The following is a 19617-nucleotide window of genomic DNA, read 5'->3' as shown; positions in this document are numbered from 1 at the left end:
TGGAAGGGAGCTCCTGCCTCTGCTGCAAAAGGGAGTACCTCCCCCTCTTCGGCTGGCCATGGAGAGCCCTAAGCCGCCACCGCTGCCCCCGATGGATGCAACTGGCTCAAAGGCCTATGCATGCCAAGGCAGCAGCCTTCGCAGGCAGGCAGAGGCTCAGGATGGAGCAGGATCCAAAGAGATTTTCCTGCTCTTCACAGGACAGGAAGGTTCTGCAGGGACCAGGCTGCAGCCTCTGCACTCCAGGCAGGCTCTGACAGCAGCTGTGAGGAAAGGAATCCCATTCACACTCTGCTCACAAATCTCCCCATTTGCCAGGAATCCTCCAAAGCAGCTTGCCTTCCTCCCTGCTGGAATGCCGGCTGTGTTCCTGGGCTCCCTTGGCTCAAATCCTCATAGGCAGCGCCCCCGCCCCCTGGCAGCCCCAGGACCTCCTGGCGCACCTGCTGGAGAACTGCCTCAGCCAGGAACAATCCCCTCTGAGCCTGCAAAGGGAAGGGGCACTCTCCTGGGCGGCAGCTGCCGGGAGAAAGCTGCCCCCTCTTCTTCTCTGTGGTTCCTCTGCCCCTGAAGCCCCCCCCTTACCGCATGTAGTAAGAGTCCACGCCCAGCGCTTCCCGCACACTGGCGCTGAGGTGCTCGAGAGCTGAGCTGGTGACTGCCTGGAGGCTGGCGGTGTTCTCCTGGAAGTCTCCGGAACCCTCGGCCGGGCCCTCGCCCAGGTAGCATTCGTGGAACTTCAAGATCCCTGAAAAGGAGTCCCCACATCAGGAGAGCCACGAGGGGCCAAAACCTCCTCCTCCCCAGACCTGCTAGATGGGCCCTGCTCCGTCTCTGCTGCAACTGGGCGTGCAGAGGGAGAACGGCCTCTGCTCATCAGCCTGCAAGTGGGAAAAGGCAGGAAGATTTAAAGCCTCAGTTATTCCCAACAATGAACAGGCAGTCAGACCCCCCTCCCCACAAGAAGGTCACGCTGGGAAACGGCCGCCTTCCCTCTTCCTCACCTCCTGCATCTGGAGAGAATACGAGGAACTGTCATTGACATGGAAAGAGGGTTCTCCAGGGCGCAGCCAGGACCCCCCCCCACCCCTTGCTTTGCAGCAGACAGCCTTCCATGAGGAAGCTGGACAAGTGCTGCTAGGAGAGGAGCCTCAGATAAGCCAGGCGCATTCTGCCAGAGTCACCTGTGTCTTCAAGCAGCCCATGAAGAAGGTTTCTCAGAACCAAAATACAGGATGGTTCTATCAAAGGCTCCTCTGTCTGCCTGACAAATGGTCCTGCTCCAGCTTCCCCAGGCAAAACCACACAGAGAAAGGGAGCCAGCCTGGAGGGCGGGGGATGGAGGCCAGGAAGTGGTGGCTCAGCAGGGTGTGGCAGGGACCCCCACCTGCTCCACCTCCTCTCCACGGACTTTAAGCTACCTGCAAAGGTGAACCACAGAAAGGCAGGTGAGCGGAGGAGAGCCAGCTTGTAAGTGGGGAGAGCAGAGCCTCTCAGCAATCCTGAGAGGGGGTCTCTCATCCCATGAGGGGAGGGTCCAAGCAGCCAAGGCAGCTGGGGAAGGCAGCAGAAGACCCAGAACCAGACGGGCCCAAGTGGCAGCTTAGAGGGGCAGAGGCAAGAAATCAGAGAAGAATGGCAAATGAAGTTTATGGACTATGCTGAAATGGCTACAATGACCAAAAGAGAGAAATCAGGAGGACCAAAATTTTAATAATCTGAAAACTTATCTTAAAGACCATTGTAAACAGTTAAAATCGTTAGTAGGGTTGGAATAGCACTTGTAGTTTAAGGCCGATTCTGGACGTAATGGAATAATTTGCCCCCTGACACAACAACCAGGGGCTTTCCTCCTCTGCCCACCAGTGGGGCAGATCAGCTGCAAGGAGGAGGCAGTCACAATTCACCAGCCAGAGAACCCCTGCGCCTGCCCCTCGCTAGGTGAGCCCAGGACACCATTTGAGCACACGGGTGCCTACACGGGAGGAGGAAGGGAGGCCTTGAGTCAGCCAAGGTGGGGGGGTGGAATTCTCCTGGGAACAGGCAGCTGCCCCATGGTGTGTTTCCCTCACCTCTGTGGCATCCCACCCAAGATGGCTGCCCCCAGCCTCAAAGAGCACCCCCAGGAACCTCCTTCCATCCAGCCCTGCCAAAAGAAAGCTGAGCGCCTCTGAGCGAGGACCCAGGAGGCCCTAGGGCTGGGTGATATATCAATATAAAATCCAAAACCGATTCGAAGTCCATATCATGATAGCCATTTCATAATTTTTAACCTGGCAATATATCACAAATCTTGATGTGTGTTTGTGTGCAGTATGCAAAAATCCCAATGCGATGTAAACCATGAAGCCAACCAATGCCTCTCTATAGCTCCATCCTTATTTCAGATATTGTGATATATTGGTATATTGTGATGTTTAGCTGGTGGTTTCTTCGGTGATACTCATAGCTGAGTAAGATTGTCTTCCATGAACATGGTCTTGACAGTGAGTCCGTAGGTGACTGTGGAGGCCACTTCTGGATCCACACATCCTTCCACAGTGGGGACATAGGTTTCCGGGCGGGAGTTAATCACGATGAGGGTTTGCCAAATGTGTCTTCCTCTTTCGTCCTGAGTTCGAACATTTTCAAAGTCCATGACACCTTTGGTAAAGGCTGTTCTCCAACTGGAGCGCTCACAGGCCAGTGTTTCCCAGTTGTCTGTGTTTATACATTTTTTTAGATTCCCCTCGAGAGTCTTTAAACCTCTTTTTTTGACCACTAGCATTACACTATCCATTTTTAAGTTCGGAATAGAGTAGTTGCTTTGGAAGACGATAATCAGGCCTCTGCACAACATGATCAGTCCAATGAAGTTGGTGTTGAAGAATCATTGCTTCGACACTGGTGAGCTTTGCTTCTTCTAGTACACCGAAGTGCTGCACCAACAAACACAAAACAATCCCTCTGCAGCACCACAAATCCAACTCAACGGTGTAACGCTGGAAAATGTTGATCACTTCTCCTACCTGGGCAGTTATCTTTCCACACTGATGCCGAAATCCAGCATCAACTGAGCTCTGCGAGTGTGGCTTTCTCCCAACTGAAGAGCAGTGTGTTTGAACTGGTGATATATCACGATGTTGAAAAGCAGATATATCGCCCAGCCCTACCTGGCACACACACACACACACACACACACACACACACACACACACACACCGCCCCTGTGACTTACCTGCCCCAGGAGCCAGGAGCCAGCTGTAAAGGTGCCCTGCAGCCAAGGAATAGTACAGAACCAGCCCCCGCTGCCCGTTCACCACTTCCAGGACCTGATCAACCGTTACGGGGGAATAGGGGTCCGACTCCTGCTGGCCTGTCTGGCGCTCCACCAGCAGGTCAGCAAAGGCTCTTGTGCGGCCTCTCTCCGCCACGGCCAGAGCCTCATCGTGGTGCCCTGTGGGGAGGAAGGAGGCGGAGCCACACGTGAGGCTCATGCTGCCAGGGGGAGGGGTATCCCGGAGCAATGCACCTGCCTGACACGCTTGTGGAAACAAGAAGGTAAGGAGAAACCTGCCCTCCCCACCCACAGCACTGCTAAATCTGCAGCACTCTTCCCCCCGGGCCCAGGGCAGGAAGATCTGTCCCAAATGCCCCTCTCCCCCAGGTGCTGCCCTCTCTTACCTAGACTCACCAGCACCCGCTGCAGGGCCTGGTAGGAGGACGTCTGGAGGTCAAAGAGGGAGAGCTTGTAGTCTGTGCTGAGCTGCACCTCATGCCGGATGGTCTCAAAAAGGGCGGAGGCCCGGTAGAGCTGTGGGGCAAGGGGGAGGGGGCAGCCCGTCAAGCGGAGGCAGAATCCTGAAGCTCAGCTGAGCTGCCCAAACCAGGGCTGCTCAGGGCGGATGGGGCACCACGGAGTATGGCCCATGGATCATCTGGGATCATCTGCAGGGGCTGAGGGACCTCCTCCCCTGCTCCCTGGTGCTCACCTGGTGCTGAGCCTCCTCCAGATTCCCACTAGCCCAGAGCGAAAGGCCCAGGCCGTGCCGGATCCTGGCTTCATCCTCCCTGCGGCCCAGCTGCTCCGCCAGCCTCAGCCCTGCAGGAGAAAGGAAGGGCAGGGTGAGCCTCGCCCCCTGCTGCGGAAGGCCCCAGCATCTGTGGGGCCCTGCTCTCTGACTCATGCGGATTCTTCAACCAGCCAGACCCAGAAGCCACCCTCCTTACTTGGCCCCTCCAGCCCCCTGCAGCCCCCTTGGCCCAGCTGGCCTCTCAGGAACTGGGAACCTGCCCCTCCCTCTTGTCAGCCACAAGCGGGGGGGGCCCAAGAGCCAGAGGAGGAGCAGGAGCACAGTCTCCCCCACAGGATGCAAGAGGTGCCCACAAACCCTGGGTCAGAAAAATGCCCCCGCCCCTCTGGACCCCCAGGAGCCAGGCAAGGGCTCCATGGAGAACAAGACCCGCCCCCTGCCCCCCAGCACTTCCACGCTCCTGGGCAGGGAATCTACTCAGGGTCCCGCAGGGAGAGAGGGAAGGCAACACCAGCTAACTTGCCAATAGTCATTTTATTAAGGAATCAGAATAGAATCCACATGGAAGCTCCAGAGATACACTCCTAGTTGCTCAGAGTGTCTTGCACCTTCCCCTTCACTCCCTTCCCTCTGTGTCGCGCCCCTCCCTCTGTCTACAGTGAGCCCCAAGGGACCCTCCGTACGCTGGATCTGCGAGTGCGAGGACCTGGCAGGGGGTCTCTGTGGTGAAGCTGCTAAGCCTGACTCAGCCTGTCTTTGGTCTGGGCTGGGGCACCTGCTTGTTTCCTCCTTTTCCTCGCCCTCCAAGCTCCCAGCTCTTCCCCTCCTCTGGGTGTGTCCGGTTGTCCACCACCAGGAGCCCAGACCAAAACCCTCTTCCTCTGCGCTTTCCTTTTTTTTATAAGATTTTTATTAAGATTTTTACATTACAAAAATTAAAAACAAACAGAAAAAGAAAAAAAAATCTTTCCATCACATTATTTTTCATTTACTTGTTTCTTGGACCTCCTCATACCTCTCTTTTTTGTATTCCAATTCAATTTATTAGCTCAGCAATTTGTTTCCCTCTTTATTCTACCCAAATCTTTATTCTTAAATTATTGTGATCTTGAAATTTTACTTTTATAAACCCATTTTTTTCATATTCTTTTAACCCATTACAGCTAGAAACCTCTTAATTTTAATCCAACATTATTCTAAAGTTCATTAATTTTACAATATCTCTGTAAATAATCTTTAAATTTCTTCCAATCTTCTTCCACTGACTCTTCCCCCTGATCTCGGATCCTGCCGGTCATTTCCGTTCCTCTGCGCTTTCCTTGCATCCTGCCCCCAAACTGGCTCTGGGGAGGTCAGGAGACCCCCTCACACATCAGCGTGCAAGCTGAAATGCTGGTCCTGATGGAACAGCTGCCACAGTACGATGCTGAGCTCCTCCTCTGCTGCCTCTTCCTCCCCACTGTGGACGCCCCTGTATCCAGTCAGGGTTTCTCAAAGGAGCTCCCTGGACACATGCAGGCTATGGAGGGACTGCCCACAAGGCCTTGGCTCTCCTGAATATTTCCAGGCAGCCTGGCCTGGCCTGGCCGTGCTGCCCCCCTCCCCCGCCAGCTTGCTCACCTTCCTGCAGGTACATCACGGCTTGGGAATAGTTCTGGAGGGCGTGGTGGGTCCTGCCCAGGCTGCTGTAGGAGGCAGTTTTGGCCACCAGGTCATTCATCTGGGCCGCGATGCTCAGATGCTGCTCCTGGTAGACCACTGCTCTCTCGTAGGTGCCAAGGGACTCGTAGGTCAGGCCCAGGTTGCCATAGGCCCGGCCCTGGCTGGCCGCGTTGTGGGTCTCCTCGGCAATCTGGAGGTCCAGCTGGTGGTACTGCAGGGCCGTGTCGTATTCAGCCATCTGTTGGTAGATGTTGCCCAAGCCGCAGGCGGCGCTCCCCTCCAGGGTCTGATCCTTCATCTCCCGTGCGATGCCCAGCTGGCGCTCCAGGCAGGAGATGGCCTGCTCCGAGTTGCCCAGCTGGCTGTGCAGGGCGCCCAGCTCCCCGTAGGCCTGGGCCTTGTCAAACGCCTCCCCGAGCTCATGAGCCACCACCAGCCTCTTCTCAAAGCACACCAGGGCCTGCTGCAAGCTCCCCATTGCCCTGGGGGGGGGGACACAGCCAGCATTACTCTCACTAAGGCTTCGGGAAGGAAGCTGCCAGGGGCAGGCGGCTTCTGTGCCAGCCTCCTCCCACCCGCCACTGAGCCCTGAAATCCACCCCTTGGGCTCCACGGCAATGGAGGAAGGCAGCCCCTTTCTTTCTATGGGACAGAGCCGGGACCACAGATCTACTGGGCCCTCCCCTCCATCCCATTCCGGGTCCCCCTCTGGATGTGAAAGGCCACATCACCGCCCAGAGCCTTTCCCCCCTCCCCTGACCCCTAACTGGGGAGCTGCTCATGCATCCCTTGGGACTCCCCTCCCCGCTGCCTCCGCCTTACCTGTGCCCATTGCCCAGGCCCCGGTAGGCCTTGACCTGGTCCTGCACACGGTTCAGGCTCTGTGCCACGGACAGGTACTGCTCATAGTATTTGACGGCCTCCTCAAAGTCGCCCAGGGCCTCGTAGCAGTCGCCCAGGCTCCCGAAGGCCCTTCCCCGGTCCAGCACGGCCTCCGTGCCACTCAGCTGCTGCAGGGTGGCCAGCTGCTGCTCAAAGTAGCCGATGGCCTCCTCCATGGCGCCCATGTTCATCTTGGTGATGCCCATGTTGCCGTAGACCTGGGCCTCAATGCCGGGGTCCTTCAGCTTCTGCCCCAGCTCCAGCTGCTCCTCGTAGCACTTGAAGGCCATGGTGAACTTGCCCAGGGCCATGTAGACAGCGGCCAGATGCCCGTGTGCACGGCACTCGCCCAGGGCCTCGCCCAGCTCCTGGTATACCTCCAGTTCCTGCGTGTGGTAGCCCAGGGCCTTGTCGTGCTTCTGCAGCAGGCGGTAGGCCGCGCCCAGGGCTGCGTAGGCGCTGGCCTCCAGCCTCCGGTCCGTGGCCTGGTGCGCCAGGCTCAGCTGCTGCTCGTAGAACTTGACGGCACCAGCCACGTCCTTCTTGCAGATGGAGAGGTCGCCCAGGTTGCCGAGCGCCCGGAACTTGGCCTGGGCATTGCTGAGCGACTGGGCCAGGGACAGGAGGTACTTCTGGCACTCCTCAGCCTTGCCGAAGCAGGCCAGTGCCTTGAAGGCCAGGCCCAGGTTGCAGTAGGCTTTGGCCTGGCTCAGCTTGTCATGCAGGTCCTTGGCGAGGGCCAGGTCTTGCTCATAGTACTTGACGGCCTCCTCATAGTTGCCCAGGCAGTAATGGGCATAGCCCAGGTTGTGGCACACCTTGCCCTCCCCCTCCATGTCCTGCAGCTCCGGGGACAGCTGCAGGTACTGCTCATAGTAGGGGGCTGCCTGGGCAAATTCCCCCCGGGAGCAGTGGAAGTTCCCCAGGTTGCCCAGGGCCCGGGCTTCGCTCTGGATGTCCCGCAGCTCCCGGGCGATGTTGAGGTGGTTCTGGTAGTGCTGCAGGGCCCGGTCGTGGGCACCCAGGGCTTGGTAGGCCACCGCCAGGTTGCCGTGGGTGGAGGCCTGGGAGGCTCGGTCGTTCACCTCCATGGAGATCTGCAGCTCCTGCCGGTGGTACTTGACCGCCTGGTCAAAGAGGCCCAAGGCGTTGTAGGCGTTGCCCATATTCCCGTAGGCCCGACCCTGCGCCGCGTAGTCGTTCAGCTCCTGCGCAATGGAAAGGTGGACCTTGTGCAGCTTCAAGGCCGCCTCGTAGTCGCCCTTCATCTGATGGATGATCCCTGCCAGGAAGGAGCACAAACAGGCTGGCAAAGTTGTTTTTGTTTTTTGTTTTTTAAATATATTTATTGAAATTTTACAGACAAAAGAAAATTACAGAATAAGAAAAGAAAAAGAAAAAGGATACAAAAATGCAAAGAAAAATACAAAATACATGAAAAAATAAAAACAATTAAAAACAGATCAATCTTTTCGTATCTTATATTTCAATTACTTGTTTCCTGACCTCCTCACACCTCCCTTTTTGTATTCCAGTTCACATAGTTAATTCAGCAAATCCTTTCCCTCTTTGTTTTTATCTTAATTCTATATCTTAACACATTATAACTTTATATTTTCATCTAATTATCAGTCCATTTTTACATACTCTTTTTAACCTTATTGCTAAAGCCACTTCATTTCAATCCAGCATCATTTTAGCATTCATTAATTTTACAATGTTTCTGCAAATAGTCTTTAAACTTCTTCCAATCTTCTTCCACCGACTCTTCTCCCTGGTCTCGGATTCTGCCAGTCATTTCCGCCACTTCCATATAGTCCATCACCTTCATCTGCCACTCTTCCAGGGTGGGTAAATCTTGTGTCTTCCAATACTTTGCAATCAGTATTCTTGCTGCTGTTGTTGCATACATAAAGAAAGTTCTGTCCTTCTTTGGCACCAATTGGCCGACCATGCCCAGGAGAAAGGCCTCTGGTTTCTTCAGGAAGGTATATTTAAATACCTTTTTCATTTCATTATAGATCATCTCCCAGAAAGCCTTAATCCTTGCGCACGTCCACCAAAGGTGAAAGAATGTACCTTCATTTTCTTTACATTTCCAACACTTATTATCGGGCAAATGATATATTTTTGCAAGCTTGACTCGTGTCATGTACCACCTGTATATCATTTTCATAATATTCTCTCTTAAGGCATTACATGCCGTAAATTTCATACCTGTGGTCCACAACTGTTCCCAGTCAGTAAACATTATGTTATGTCCAACATCTTGTGCCCATTTTATCATAGCAGATTTAACCGTTTCATCCTGAGTGTTCCATTTCAACAGCAAGTTATACATTCTTGATAATATCTTAGTTTTGGGGTCTAACAGTTCTGTTTCCAATTTTGATTTTTCCACCTGGAAACCAATTTTTTTGTCCAAGTTATAAACCTCCCTTATTTGATAATAATGAAGCCAATCTCGCACTTTATCTTTTAGTTTCTCAAAACTCTGCAATTTCAGTTTGTCACCCTCCTGTTCCAAAATCTCCCAATATTTTGGCCATTTGGCCTCCATATTGAGCTTTTTCTGAGCCTTCGCTTCCATCGGTGATAGCCACCTTGGGGTTTTATTTTCAAGTAAATCTTTATATCTTGTCCAGACATTAAACAATGCTCTTCTGACAATATGGTTTTTAAATGCTTTGTGAGCTTTAACCTTGTCATACCACAAATATGCATGCTACCCAAAAACGTTATTGAAACCTTCTAAATCCAAAATATCTGTGTTCTCAAGAAGCAGCCATTCTTTCAGCCAGCAAAATGCTGCTGATTCATAATAAAGTTTAAGGTCTGGCAGGGCAAATCCACCTCTATCCTTTGCATCAGTTAATATTTTAAATTTTATTCTGGGCTTCTTGCCCTGCCAGACAAATCTAGAAATGTCTCTCTGCCACTTCTTGAAACAGTCCATTTTGTCCAAAATTTGCAATGATTGAAATAAAAATAACATTCTTGGCAATACATTCATCTTTATAACGGCAATTCGACCAAACAAGGAAAGCTTCAAATTTGACCATATTTCAAGACCCTTTTTCACTTCTGACCAACATTTCTCGTAGTTATCTTTAAATAAATTTAAGTTTTTAGTGGTCATGTTAACCCCCAGGTATTTTACTTTCTTAACCAATGTTAAACCCGTCTCCTTCTGAAACCTCTCTTTCTCAATCGGTGTTAAATTTTTCTGGTAAAGTTGTTTTTGTAGGCCAGCACAGCAGCTAGAAGACTCTGGGCACCAAAATGGAAAACCCCAGAAATCCCAACCAAGGAGGAAGCTCAAGCTACTCTAGCTACTGGAGTGCTCATTCTATAGAAGAAGACAATACAGCCACAGAAAATTTCAAGCAGGTTTTGACTTACAAGCAATGGAAAGAAAACAGAGAAGATTGTAATATAGGATTTCAGTAAATAGACAGGCAGGAGGGAACCAGAGAGAGAATTAGACCATCACAGAATAAAGGATGGAAAGTCACCAAGGTAAATAAATAAATTTTGATGTAAATTGTGTGCCATTTGATCTAATCAATGTAAAATAATGAATATATTTTCCAAACAAAGAGAAAAGAGTGCAGGTGGGCTCACAGGCTGGGAGCCTCCCTGAGCAGCAGGGAAGCGCAACCATGAGAGGTGCTGGGCCTTCCTTCCTTGGAGGTTTCTAAGCAGAGGTTGGATGGCCATCTGTCGGGGATGCTTTAGGCCAGAGTCCTGCATTGCAGGAGGTGGACTAGATGATAGCCAGGGTCCCCTTCCAACTCTATGATTCCATGATTCTAGATCTGTTATTAAATTCCAGGGAACCCCAAACCCTCCTTAGAAACATCCCAAACTAGGTGCTCCTCTGCCAGCAATCTGGAAAATTCTGCACACATCCAGAACCTGGTGCTGAGCAGCAGAGGGGGCTGGGGCTGAAAAGGTCTGATGTGTTCCATGGCTGCCCAGAGACACTCCTCTGCTCCTGCCCCACGCCCAACCCACGGCTGGTGCTGTTGTCTGGAGAAGGGAAGGAGCAGCAGAGGGTCTCTCTCCTCTCTCTCTTGTTCCTGGTCTTCTACAGATGTGAGGACGAGGGGCCACCTCCCTTCTAATTCCCCAGCTGACACATACAAATAAGCACATGCCAATTTTATGCAAATCTGCATCAGTCCTTGAAGTGCCTCTCAAATGGAGCCCCCACATCACAGACCAAGCTCAACAAGCCCCCCGGCCCCCCGTGGAGCCTCCTGGACAGGCCCACATTGCCCGCCTCCTTCTTTCCTGAGGGAGCATCACACCCTCCTGCCACCGCCTCTGCCCCACAGGGCCCCCTCCTCCTCACTGGGCTGGGGTCAGGCAGAAAGGCAGAAGCAGCTCACCCAGGTTGGAGGAGGCACGCCCCTGGGCGGCTCGATCCTGCAGGCTCTCGGCGATGCTGAGCTGCTCTCCGTGGTACTGCTTGGCCCGCTCCAGGTCCTGCATGCAGCGGGCAGCGTGGCCCAGGCCGGCGTAGGCACGCATCTCGATGGACTTCTCCTCCAGCTCCTGGGCCAGCTCCAAAACGTGGTTGTGGTAAGACATGGCCTTGTCAAAGTTTCGGCGGTAGTGGTAAGCGCTGCCCAGGTTGCTGTAGGCACGGGCTTCCTCCCGCCGGCAGCCCAGGGCCTTGGCGATGGCCAGGTGCTGCTCGTGGCACTGCACGGCGTTCTCGAAGTCGCCCATGGCGATGTAGACGGCCCCCATGTTGCCCAGCTCCCGGGCCTCGGAGAGATCGTCCTTCCCTTGCTTGGCCAGGAGCACGCACTGCTTATGGCTGGCCAAGGCGTTGGGGTAGTCCCCAATGGCCGTGTAGACGTGGCCCAGGCTGCTGAGGGCCGAGGAGGCTGCCTGCAGGGGAGAGGCAGAGGGAGCAGAGAAAGGGGTGAGCCCCACAAAACCACCAGGGCTCCCTGCCCTCCAAACAGCCCCCGCAAGCCCAGATGCAGGGCCAGCACAGGGCAGAGTGGGCAGGAGGCAAGGCATGCTGCGGGAAGCTCTTCACAAGCCCATGGAGAGGGCAGCAACTGGGGCGCTGTGCTGCTCCCCTGGCACACATGCACAAAGCCACAGCAGGCCTCCGTTTCTTTCTGTTATCATGGCTAACAAAGCCCCCCTGCTTGGCTGCACTTGGGCAAAGAGGCACCACGTAGCATTCCTGTGTGAAGGACAAACTAGCCCAGCTCTGCTTCTGCAACTGGCGGGACATGCAAAATGAGAGACTTCGTGCGAGGAGAGCCAGTGGCAACCCACGCCTGAGGGAAGACCACACACAGCCCTGCAGACATGCCCCCCCCCCAAGGACTTGCAAGTGAGTAAGCAACTTCATGGGCTCTCCAGTTGCTTTGTTTTTTGACAGAAGGCGCTGGCGGAGGCAGCTCCCGAGTTGTCAAAGGTGACTCAGAACTGAACCCCCCTGGCCAGCCAAGGCGGTCGCTGTCAGCGGCACGGTGGATTTGTAACTGGCTGGCTGACCGAACCCAAAGGGTGCTCATCAATGGTTCCTCTTCATCCTGGAGAAGAGTGACTAGTGGGGTGCCACAGGGTTCTGTCTTGGGCCCAGTCTTATTCAACATCTTTATCAACGACTTGGATGATGGACTCAAGGGCATCCTGATCAAAATTGCAGATGACACCAAACTGGGAGGGGTGGCTAACACCCCAGAGGACAGGATCACACTTCAAAACGACCTTGACAGATTAGAGAACTGGGCCAAAACAAACAAGATGAATTTTAACAGGGAGAAATGTAAAGTATTGCACTTGGGCAAAAAAAATGAGAGGCACAAATACAAGATGGGTGACACCTGGCTTGAGAGCAGTACATGTGAAAAGGATCTAGGAGTCTTGGTTGACCACAAACTTGACATGAGCCAACAGTGTGACGCGGCAGCTAAAAAAGCCAATGCAATTCTGGGCTGCATCAATAGGAGTATAGCATCTAGATCAAGGGAAGTAATAGTGCCACTGTATTCTGCTCTGGTCAGACCTCACCTGGAGTACTGTGTCCAGTTCTGGGCACCACAGTTCAAGAAGGACACTGACAAACTGGAACGTGTCCAGAGGAGGGCAACAAAAATGGTCAAAGGCCTGGAAACGATGCCTTATGAGGAACGGCTAAGGGAGCTGGGCATGTTTAGCCTGGAGAAGAGGAGGTTAAGGGGTGATATGATAGCCATGTTCAAATATATAAAAGGATGTCACATAGAGGAGGGAGAAAGGTTGTTTTCTGCTGCTCCAGAGAAGCGGACACGGAGCAATGGATCCAAACTACAAGAAAGAAGATTCCACCTAAACATTAGGAAGAACTTCCTGACAGTAAGAGCTGTTCGACAGTGGAATTTGCTGCCAAGGAGTGTGGTGGAGTCTCCTTCTTTGGAGGTCTTTAAGCAGAGGCTTGACAACCATATGTCAGGAGTGCTCTGATGGTGTTTCCTGCTTGGCAGGGGGTTGGACTCGATGGCCCTTGTGGTCTCTTCCAACTCTATGATTCTATGATTCTATGATTCTACGGCTGTGCCTGCCCCTGTGCCTCCCCCCTGGCACAGAGCCCCGTGTGCCAAAAGGAGTCAAGGCCCAGCCATCCAGGCCACCCCCTGGGGGAAAGTCCCTGGGACAGCCAACAGTGGCGAGGGGCGTCTCACGGAGCCCTGGGGGGAGGAGGTGGACCTCTTCTCACCAGGGGAATGTTTATTATTCCATTTATAAAACATTTGTATACCACTATGCATAAAAATATATACTGATAGTGGCTTATAACAAACCTGCCTAAATACAATAAAAACCATGCAAACATTTAAAAGCAGAGATCAGCTATCATAGACAGGCATTTTCTTAATTTCCTGCATTTCAGAATCCCTGCCAAGCCCAGAAGAGGCCGCCTTAGCCAGCTGGGCAGAAGGGTCAGATTTTTCACCCTGGAGCAAGACCCACCCAATGGTTTGCAACCCGGGGCTGTCCTGGGTGCTGGTGAGACTGAAGGCCAAGAGCAGAGGGCAGGGAGCCTCTGGCACACCCTGCAGCGCATGGGCCTGCAACTGACTCCATGTGCCCTTAGAGAAAGCATGGCTCTTGCCGGGCAAACCCTCTGCTGGGCTCTCTCTCTTGGCACTAGCTCCTCTGGGAAGAAAAGGTGCCCCCAGAAGCCCTCCCACCCTGAGGCCGCGCCAGCCTCCATTTCCCTCCACCCCTCGGAAGAGAAAAGGGAGCGAAGGCAGGAAGGGGCAAGTGGGGCAAAGGGGCCTGTCCACGCCCAGGTGGCTTCAGGTGTGCCCTTGGAGAGGCTGGTGTCTCTGCTTAATCAGTGGCCTCCCTCCGGCATCAACCTCATCCCACTCCCTTTATCATGTCAGCCCGCACACAGGGGGGAAATCCAGAAGGAGGGGGAAGAACCCACTTCAGATCTGCTCCAATTCTGAGGGATGGGGGGGGATGCTGTGCAGCGCTGTTGTGCAGTGTCCTGAATCACACACACACACCCCGCCTCCACACCCCCTTGGCCATGCAACTGACTGTGAATGGGTTTCTTTAAAAATAAATAAATAAAACCCTGCTTCCTGCAAATTAATCATTCAAAGCAAGCTGTTTCCTTGAGGAGCAGGAAGGGGAAGCCAGCTCCGTCCACTGCAACCACCCTCAGCCCACCCCCAAATCAGATGTGAGTGGAGCGGGGAGGGGAGAGCCCAGGGAGCAGCTTTTAGCCTTGCCAGATCTGGCCCTGCTCAGACAGCCAGGGGTTTTTTGGGGGGGGAGGCAGAATGGGGAGAGGGGGCGGCTAAGCAGACACAGCCAGGAAGGAGCCAAAATGGCAACACCTGGGGCTGTGAATGGGAACTGGAGGCTCACAGTTCAGCGATTCAACTGCCGTGTGGATGAGCACCCCATGCCCTGCAAAAAAAGGTCTCAAGAGCACATGCTTCCTTGGAGTGTCCCCTCCACACACACTGAATTTTGCCGAAATGCCTAACGCCCCCCTGCCCTGAGATTTCATTTCCTGGTCTGGCTCACCAACTTGCTGACCATCTTCAACCTGTCACCACAAACAGAGAGTGAAATAATGAAGATGCAGGGAGAGTCTCCCACCCACCCCCCAGCCAGCAGGGGAGTAAACTGCAGAGATTAGCGCATGATGGATGCACTTCTGATTGCTCCCTTTGGGGGGCTGAGCACAGCTCTCTCGCCACTCCTTCCTTCCTCCATAGCTCCACGCAGCGCAAAGGGAACCCAGAGTTCTTCCTCCTGGCAGCCCAGGCAGAAACCCAACTGGGGAAGCCACGGGGGCAAAGGCAATGGTGAGCCCCTCCCTCTGCAAGGCCTAGGCCACCAGGGCAAAGAGCTGGGCATCACACCTGGCTACCTGAGGCAAAGATGGTGCTCACCCCCACGCTGAGTCAGGGCGCTGAGTCAGTCGAGAGGAGCCGCCAGATTAATGGCTCCTTCAAGGGGATCTGCTCCCCATGACTCTGCTGGCAGCTTTGATCCCCTCCCCCCGCCCTCAGCCACCCAGCCAAGGCTCAAGGGGTTTCTCTAGGCAGGGACCCTTGTCATTGGGCTGGAATGCGGCAGGCGGCAAATCCGCTCCCCACAGGGTTGACCACAAGGCGGCAGGCCGGCTGGCCTCTGGCACCTGCAGGCTAGCCTGGGGAGGCCATCACTTCCCCAGCCCCCTGCTCTGCCTTCTCACAGGGGAAGTGCAGAAGAGCCCTGGAGGCCTCCTTCCTCAGCTGTGGTGGTATAAAGGGGGAGCCATTCAGACCTCACACAAGGAAATTTCTGTGGGCACCAAGAGGCCAAGAGAATTTCCCAGGAGTCTCTCCTTTTGAATTTTCAGCCAATGCTGAAGGGAGATGGGGGTGGCAGCCTGGATCCTTGGGTCATTCCATCCTTCTCTCTGTATTTTATTTACAGCAAAATGTCACTGGAGCGAGAAGCTCCCTCTTAAAAGTTCTGAGCATTTGAGGTCTCAGAAGTGTTTGGCACCCTCAGAGGAAGCTGGCTGTGGGACAGCCACACACAGCTGGTTCTTTTCTGCCACATGCCCATGCCGACTGGGAAGAGACACACTCACCGCCAAGGCTCACCCCCCCCCCCCGAAACACACCCCAATTCTGCAGAGGTGGTAGGTGGCAACCTCACCCACTGGTGCCAGCACTCCCCTGAAACAGCTGCCTTGGCAAGCGTCAGAGAGGCGACTCAGAGGAATGCCATAACTTTCAAGAGAAAGGAAACGAGGAGCCTGCATCACGTCCCCAGAGAGCAGCGGGAGGCCGAGTAGCAAAGCAGAAGGATCCAGAGAGAAAAGGCCCCGGATCATCACTAGCCAGGAGGCTCAGGCCTCCTCCCAAGGAGCAAGAGAAGAGCAGGCTGCTCCACCACAGCAGCAGAGCAATTAGGCGGCTGCCAAACTCTGGTGCCGTTCGTCAGGCTCTCCAGCCTTCCCCCATGATTAATGTGCAACACGGTGGCCAGACAATGGAGGGGAGAGAGCAGGATTTGCGGGGAGACAGCTGAGCCGAAACAAACAAAGCCCTCCTTCCCTTCAAAATTCAGGGGGCTTCTCTTCCAGCACAAGGCAAGCATGGCAACATCAGACCCCGCCTCCCTCCCCCCAGCACCATGGCCACACAATCCGTGTGGGGCCCAGCAAGGAAGGGGGCTGGGGGGAGAGGGTAAGGGGGCCACCGCTGCCACCCGCTCCAAGCTGCTGCAGGATGCCCCTGCCTTCATAGGCCAAAGCTCCATCCAAAGGCATCGCAGGCACTGAGAAATGCCCTTGTCCCTCGGACAAAGACGCCATCGAGACTGTAAGGCAGAGAAGTGAGCCCTGCTTGAGATCCAAGCCCTTTTGCCTAACAAGACCAAAGAGGGTGAGACAGTCAATGTCCTCTGGCAGGTGAGCACCTGGCTCTCACAGCCCTTTGCCCCAGAGGCAGCCATCGTCTTCCCCTCAAGGGCCCAGTCCTGCTCCATCCAGACAGGCCAGGAAGCGCCATCCTGGAGCCGCCTGCAGCAGCCAGGGCCCCTCCTCTGCCACCCGCTTCCAAGTAATCCCGTATCTCCGCAGAGCCAGGCTCCGATTCCATCTCACTCTCTTTGCTATTATTAAAAGCAGGGCATCCTGTAATCGGAGGCATCCAAAGTAAGGTTACCAGACGTCCCCGGATTTACAAATCAGTCCCCTGACAAAATCATTCCTATTGAAGTTGAAAAGTGTCCCCAGATTCATTGAAAAAATTCTGGTAACCTTAGACAGGCCTGAGAGCTGGGAGAGCTGATTATGTTGCAGCATTTCTGTGGTCTCCGCAGCCACTGTGAGGCAAAGGTTCCAGCGATCTGAACGCTTTGTTTCCGCCACCTCTGGACTCCTGTAGCAGCCAAAGAACACTTCCCAGATAATGGGAAGGGGCATCATTAAGAGCCACGCCCGCCACAGACCAGTCCTACTCCACCCCCGGATGGAAGCAACAGTGCTGAGGGGCAGAGGGGGCCATGCCGTCGCCCGCTCCTCTCACAGGGCTTGCCTCACCGATTTCCAGCAACTCTGGGCTCAGAGCCTCTCTGATCCCAAAGGAAGCTGGCACAGAGCCTTTCCCTTCCTGCTCCCTTTGCTCATTCTGTGGGTGAGGGTGGCCTCCAAACCAGCTTGCCCGCTGCTGGTGGGAGCCAGAGCCCTCCGGAAACCTCTTCCATATGGCAGAGGCTGCCCAGCAAAAGGCTCTTCCGGGAGGAGCTTGGCCAGCGTTCAAGCTGTGCTTCTTCCTATTCCGGGTGACCATTACCTCATTCCAGGCCAGCCCAGAACAAGCCCTTCTGGTGGAATTCACATCAGCACCGTTGCAACATTATAAGAGTCTGCGTGTTACAGAGAAGTCTGCAGAGGGGGCCAAGAAAAACAGCTGTGCATTCAGAGGAAGCCCTGTGGTCAGGGTGATGTCATCAGAAAGCGCCAAAGCAATTTCCTGTGGTTACATCCACAGGAAATCCAAGAGGCTCGGGGTTCTCACAATCCAAGTAGCCATTTGTTGTCAATAGCTGCTAATTATGTGCCCAGATGGGCCATGAATGGAAAAAATATTGTGATCAAGCAGAATCCAGATCCACCGGCCTGCACCAAGCCCAAGCAAGCTGGAGATGCACAAAACACCCATCCCCCCTGCCCTCCCCCCCCCCACAGGCAGTGGGGCGAAGCTGTGCTGTTTGCCAAAGGCAGCTCCCCGTGTTGATCCTGGCTTGCTCAGTTACGGTGCCGGGCGGCCAGCCTCCTCTTGTACAGACACAAGCAGTCAGACTTTCCACTGCTGGCCTGCGCCTGGTCCCCACCCCTGCTAGGATACTTTCCCAGCACCCACAGGCAGCTGTTCTCCCATGTCCCAAAGCCATTCTGTGAGCAAGGGATTTGTGGCTGGCTCTTAGAAACACAATTCAGAGTCCCCACCCCAGAACCAAAGGCCAGACGTGCCCACTGGGCCCCTTCAGAATCTGCTCTGTTGGCATGGCTCATAGGGTGTATTCCAGGGCGACACCCCCAGGCTCTACCATGTCAGCCGCCTCTAAGCTGGCAGAAAGAAGCGCAGAGACAGCTGAGCCCAGAAGAGCTGCCTCCCTGGAAGTGCAGGACACCCCCAGCCCAGCCAGCACAAACTGCTCCCCCCAGCCCCACCTACCTCTCTGTCCTTGAGTTTCATGGCAAGCATCAGCTGATGTCTGTGGTTTGTCAAGGCCTCCCGGTAATTTCCTTTGGAGAAGAATGCAGAGCCCAAATTGCCGTGAGCTCGGCATTCACCCATCTGGTCACCTGGATGGCAAGCAAGCAGAAACACAAGAGTGAGGAGCAGCCAGAGAGAGACATTTATGCAAATGCATGCAAATTCACATCTAATACCCATGCTCATCTCTTCTCACAGCAAACACACACCCCAGCAACCAGGTGTCTTTCGCTTTCTCCCAGCCCAAATGCCACAAGAGAGGTGATCTGCCTGGAGACGAGCGGCATCCCTTCAATGCTCCCCTGCCTGGCCACTAGACTTTCAAAGCTAACTGCTGTGTAGGGTGTAGAGGCACAAAGAGGATGCCCCACCGCTTGAGGAGGGGGGGCAGCTGTTCCTCACCCCGCTCTCTAGAGACTACAGATTCCGAGGGAGAGGCAGGGTCCTTGGCTGCTCCAGAAAATGAGCCACCCTTTCCACACAAGGATGAGCATGGATCCAGCCTCCTTGCAGTGTGGGAGGCTATGGAGCAAAGACCCCCTGCAGCCCTCTGAGGGCCTGCTGACACCCCAAGAGAGACCCAGTCGTCACCACCTGCTTCTATGCTGCTGAACATGCCATCCTCCTCCTCCTCCTCCTCCCGCTTGCCCTCTAAGTTGGGACGGGTGGTCCAAACAGCTACCTAAAGTCTTGGCCACGTCCAAGTCCTGCTGCATGTAGCCCGCACTCTTCTCGGTGTTGCCCAGGGACCAGTAGGCGCTGCTCAGGGCTGAGAAGACAGAGCCCCTCAGTTTCAGGCTGCATGTCCCAATCTTCAAGGCCGCTTCCAGGACCACCACCGAGGCCCCGTGGTGGCCGGCCGTCAGCAGCTCCTGGCCAACCACAGAGACCACCACAAAAGGGCTCTTGTCCAGCTTCATCTTCTGCAGCTGCTGGTAGGTTGGCTCCAGGGACTCTGCGAGAGGGAAGGAGACAGGCTTCATGTACCATCCTTCCTCCGCCTTGGAGAAGCAAACACACCCACCCAGGACAGCTGCAGCTGAGGGAAGACTGACGAGTCTCAGGTTCACACCTGATTCCCAAGAATCCTGAGGCCTTTCTGTTAGGAATAACTGGTCCAGAGCTGCCAAAGGAATTAATTTGTTTACGTATTCTACAACGGTGGCAGGAATAGTCTACGTACAAAAATGGAAAGAAGAACTCCCAACCAAAGAAGAATTGCTCATGAAGATTTTGGAATATGCTGAGATGGCTATACTAACTGTGAGAATTAAAGAACAAAATGAGGGGGAAAGTCTTGAAGA

At 54.2% G+C, this 19617-nt stretch overlaps 1 protein-coding gene across 1 annotated transcript in view; it reads right to left on the bottom strand.

Moving 5' to 3' along the window:
• Nucleotides 1–19617, bottom strand: part of TTC28 (tetratricopeptide repeat domain 28) — a gene marked incomplete at its 5' end in the record, with an annotated part of 117798 nt that overhangs the window by 13900 nt on the left and 84281 nt on the right. Inside the window, 9 exon segments of the mRNA XM_083589602.1 lie at nt 586–748; nt 3218–3436; nt 3664–3793; nt 3972–4081; nt 5634–6157; nt 6498–7839; nt 10952–11459; nt 18272–18402; nt 18996–19268. Of these exon segments, the coding sequence (XP_083445728.1) occupies nt 586–748; nt 3218–3436; nt 3664–3793; nt 3972–4081; nt 5634–6157; nt 6498–7839; nt 10952–11459; nt 18272–18402; nt 18996–19268 (3400 nt within the window).

The sequence above is a fragment of the Podarcis filfolensis genome (genome assembly GCF_964270895.1).
Source record: "Podarcis filfolensis genome assembly, chromosome: 16".
Lineage (NCBI taxonomy): Eukaryota > Metazoa > Chordata > Lepidosauria > Squamata > Lacertidae > Podarcis > Podarcis filfolensis.
The sequence above is the reverse complement of the archived record's forward strand: the minus strand, read 5'-3'. Positions and strand labels throughout refer to the sequence as shown.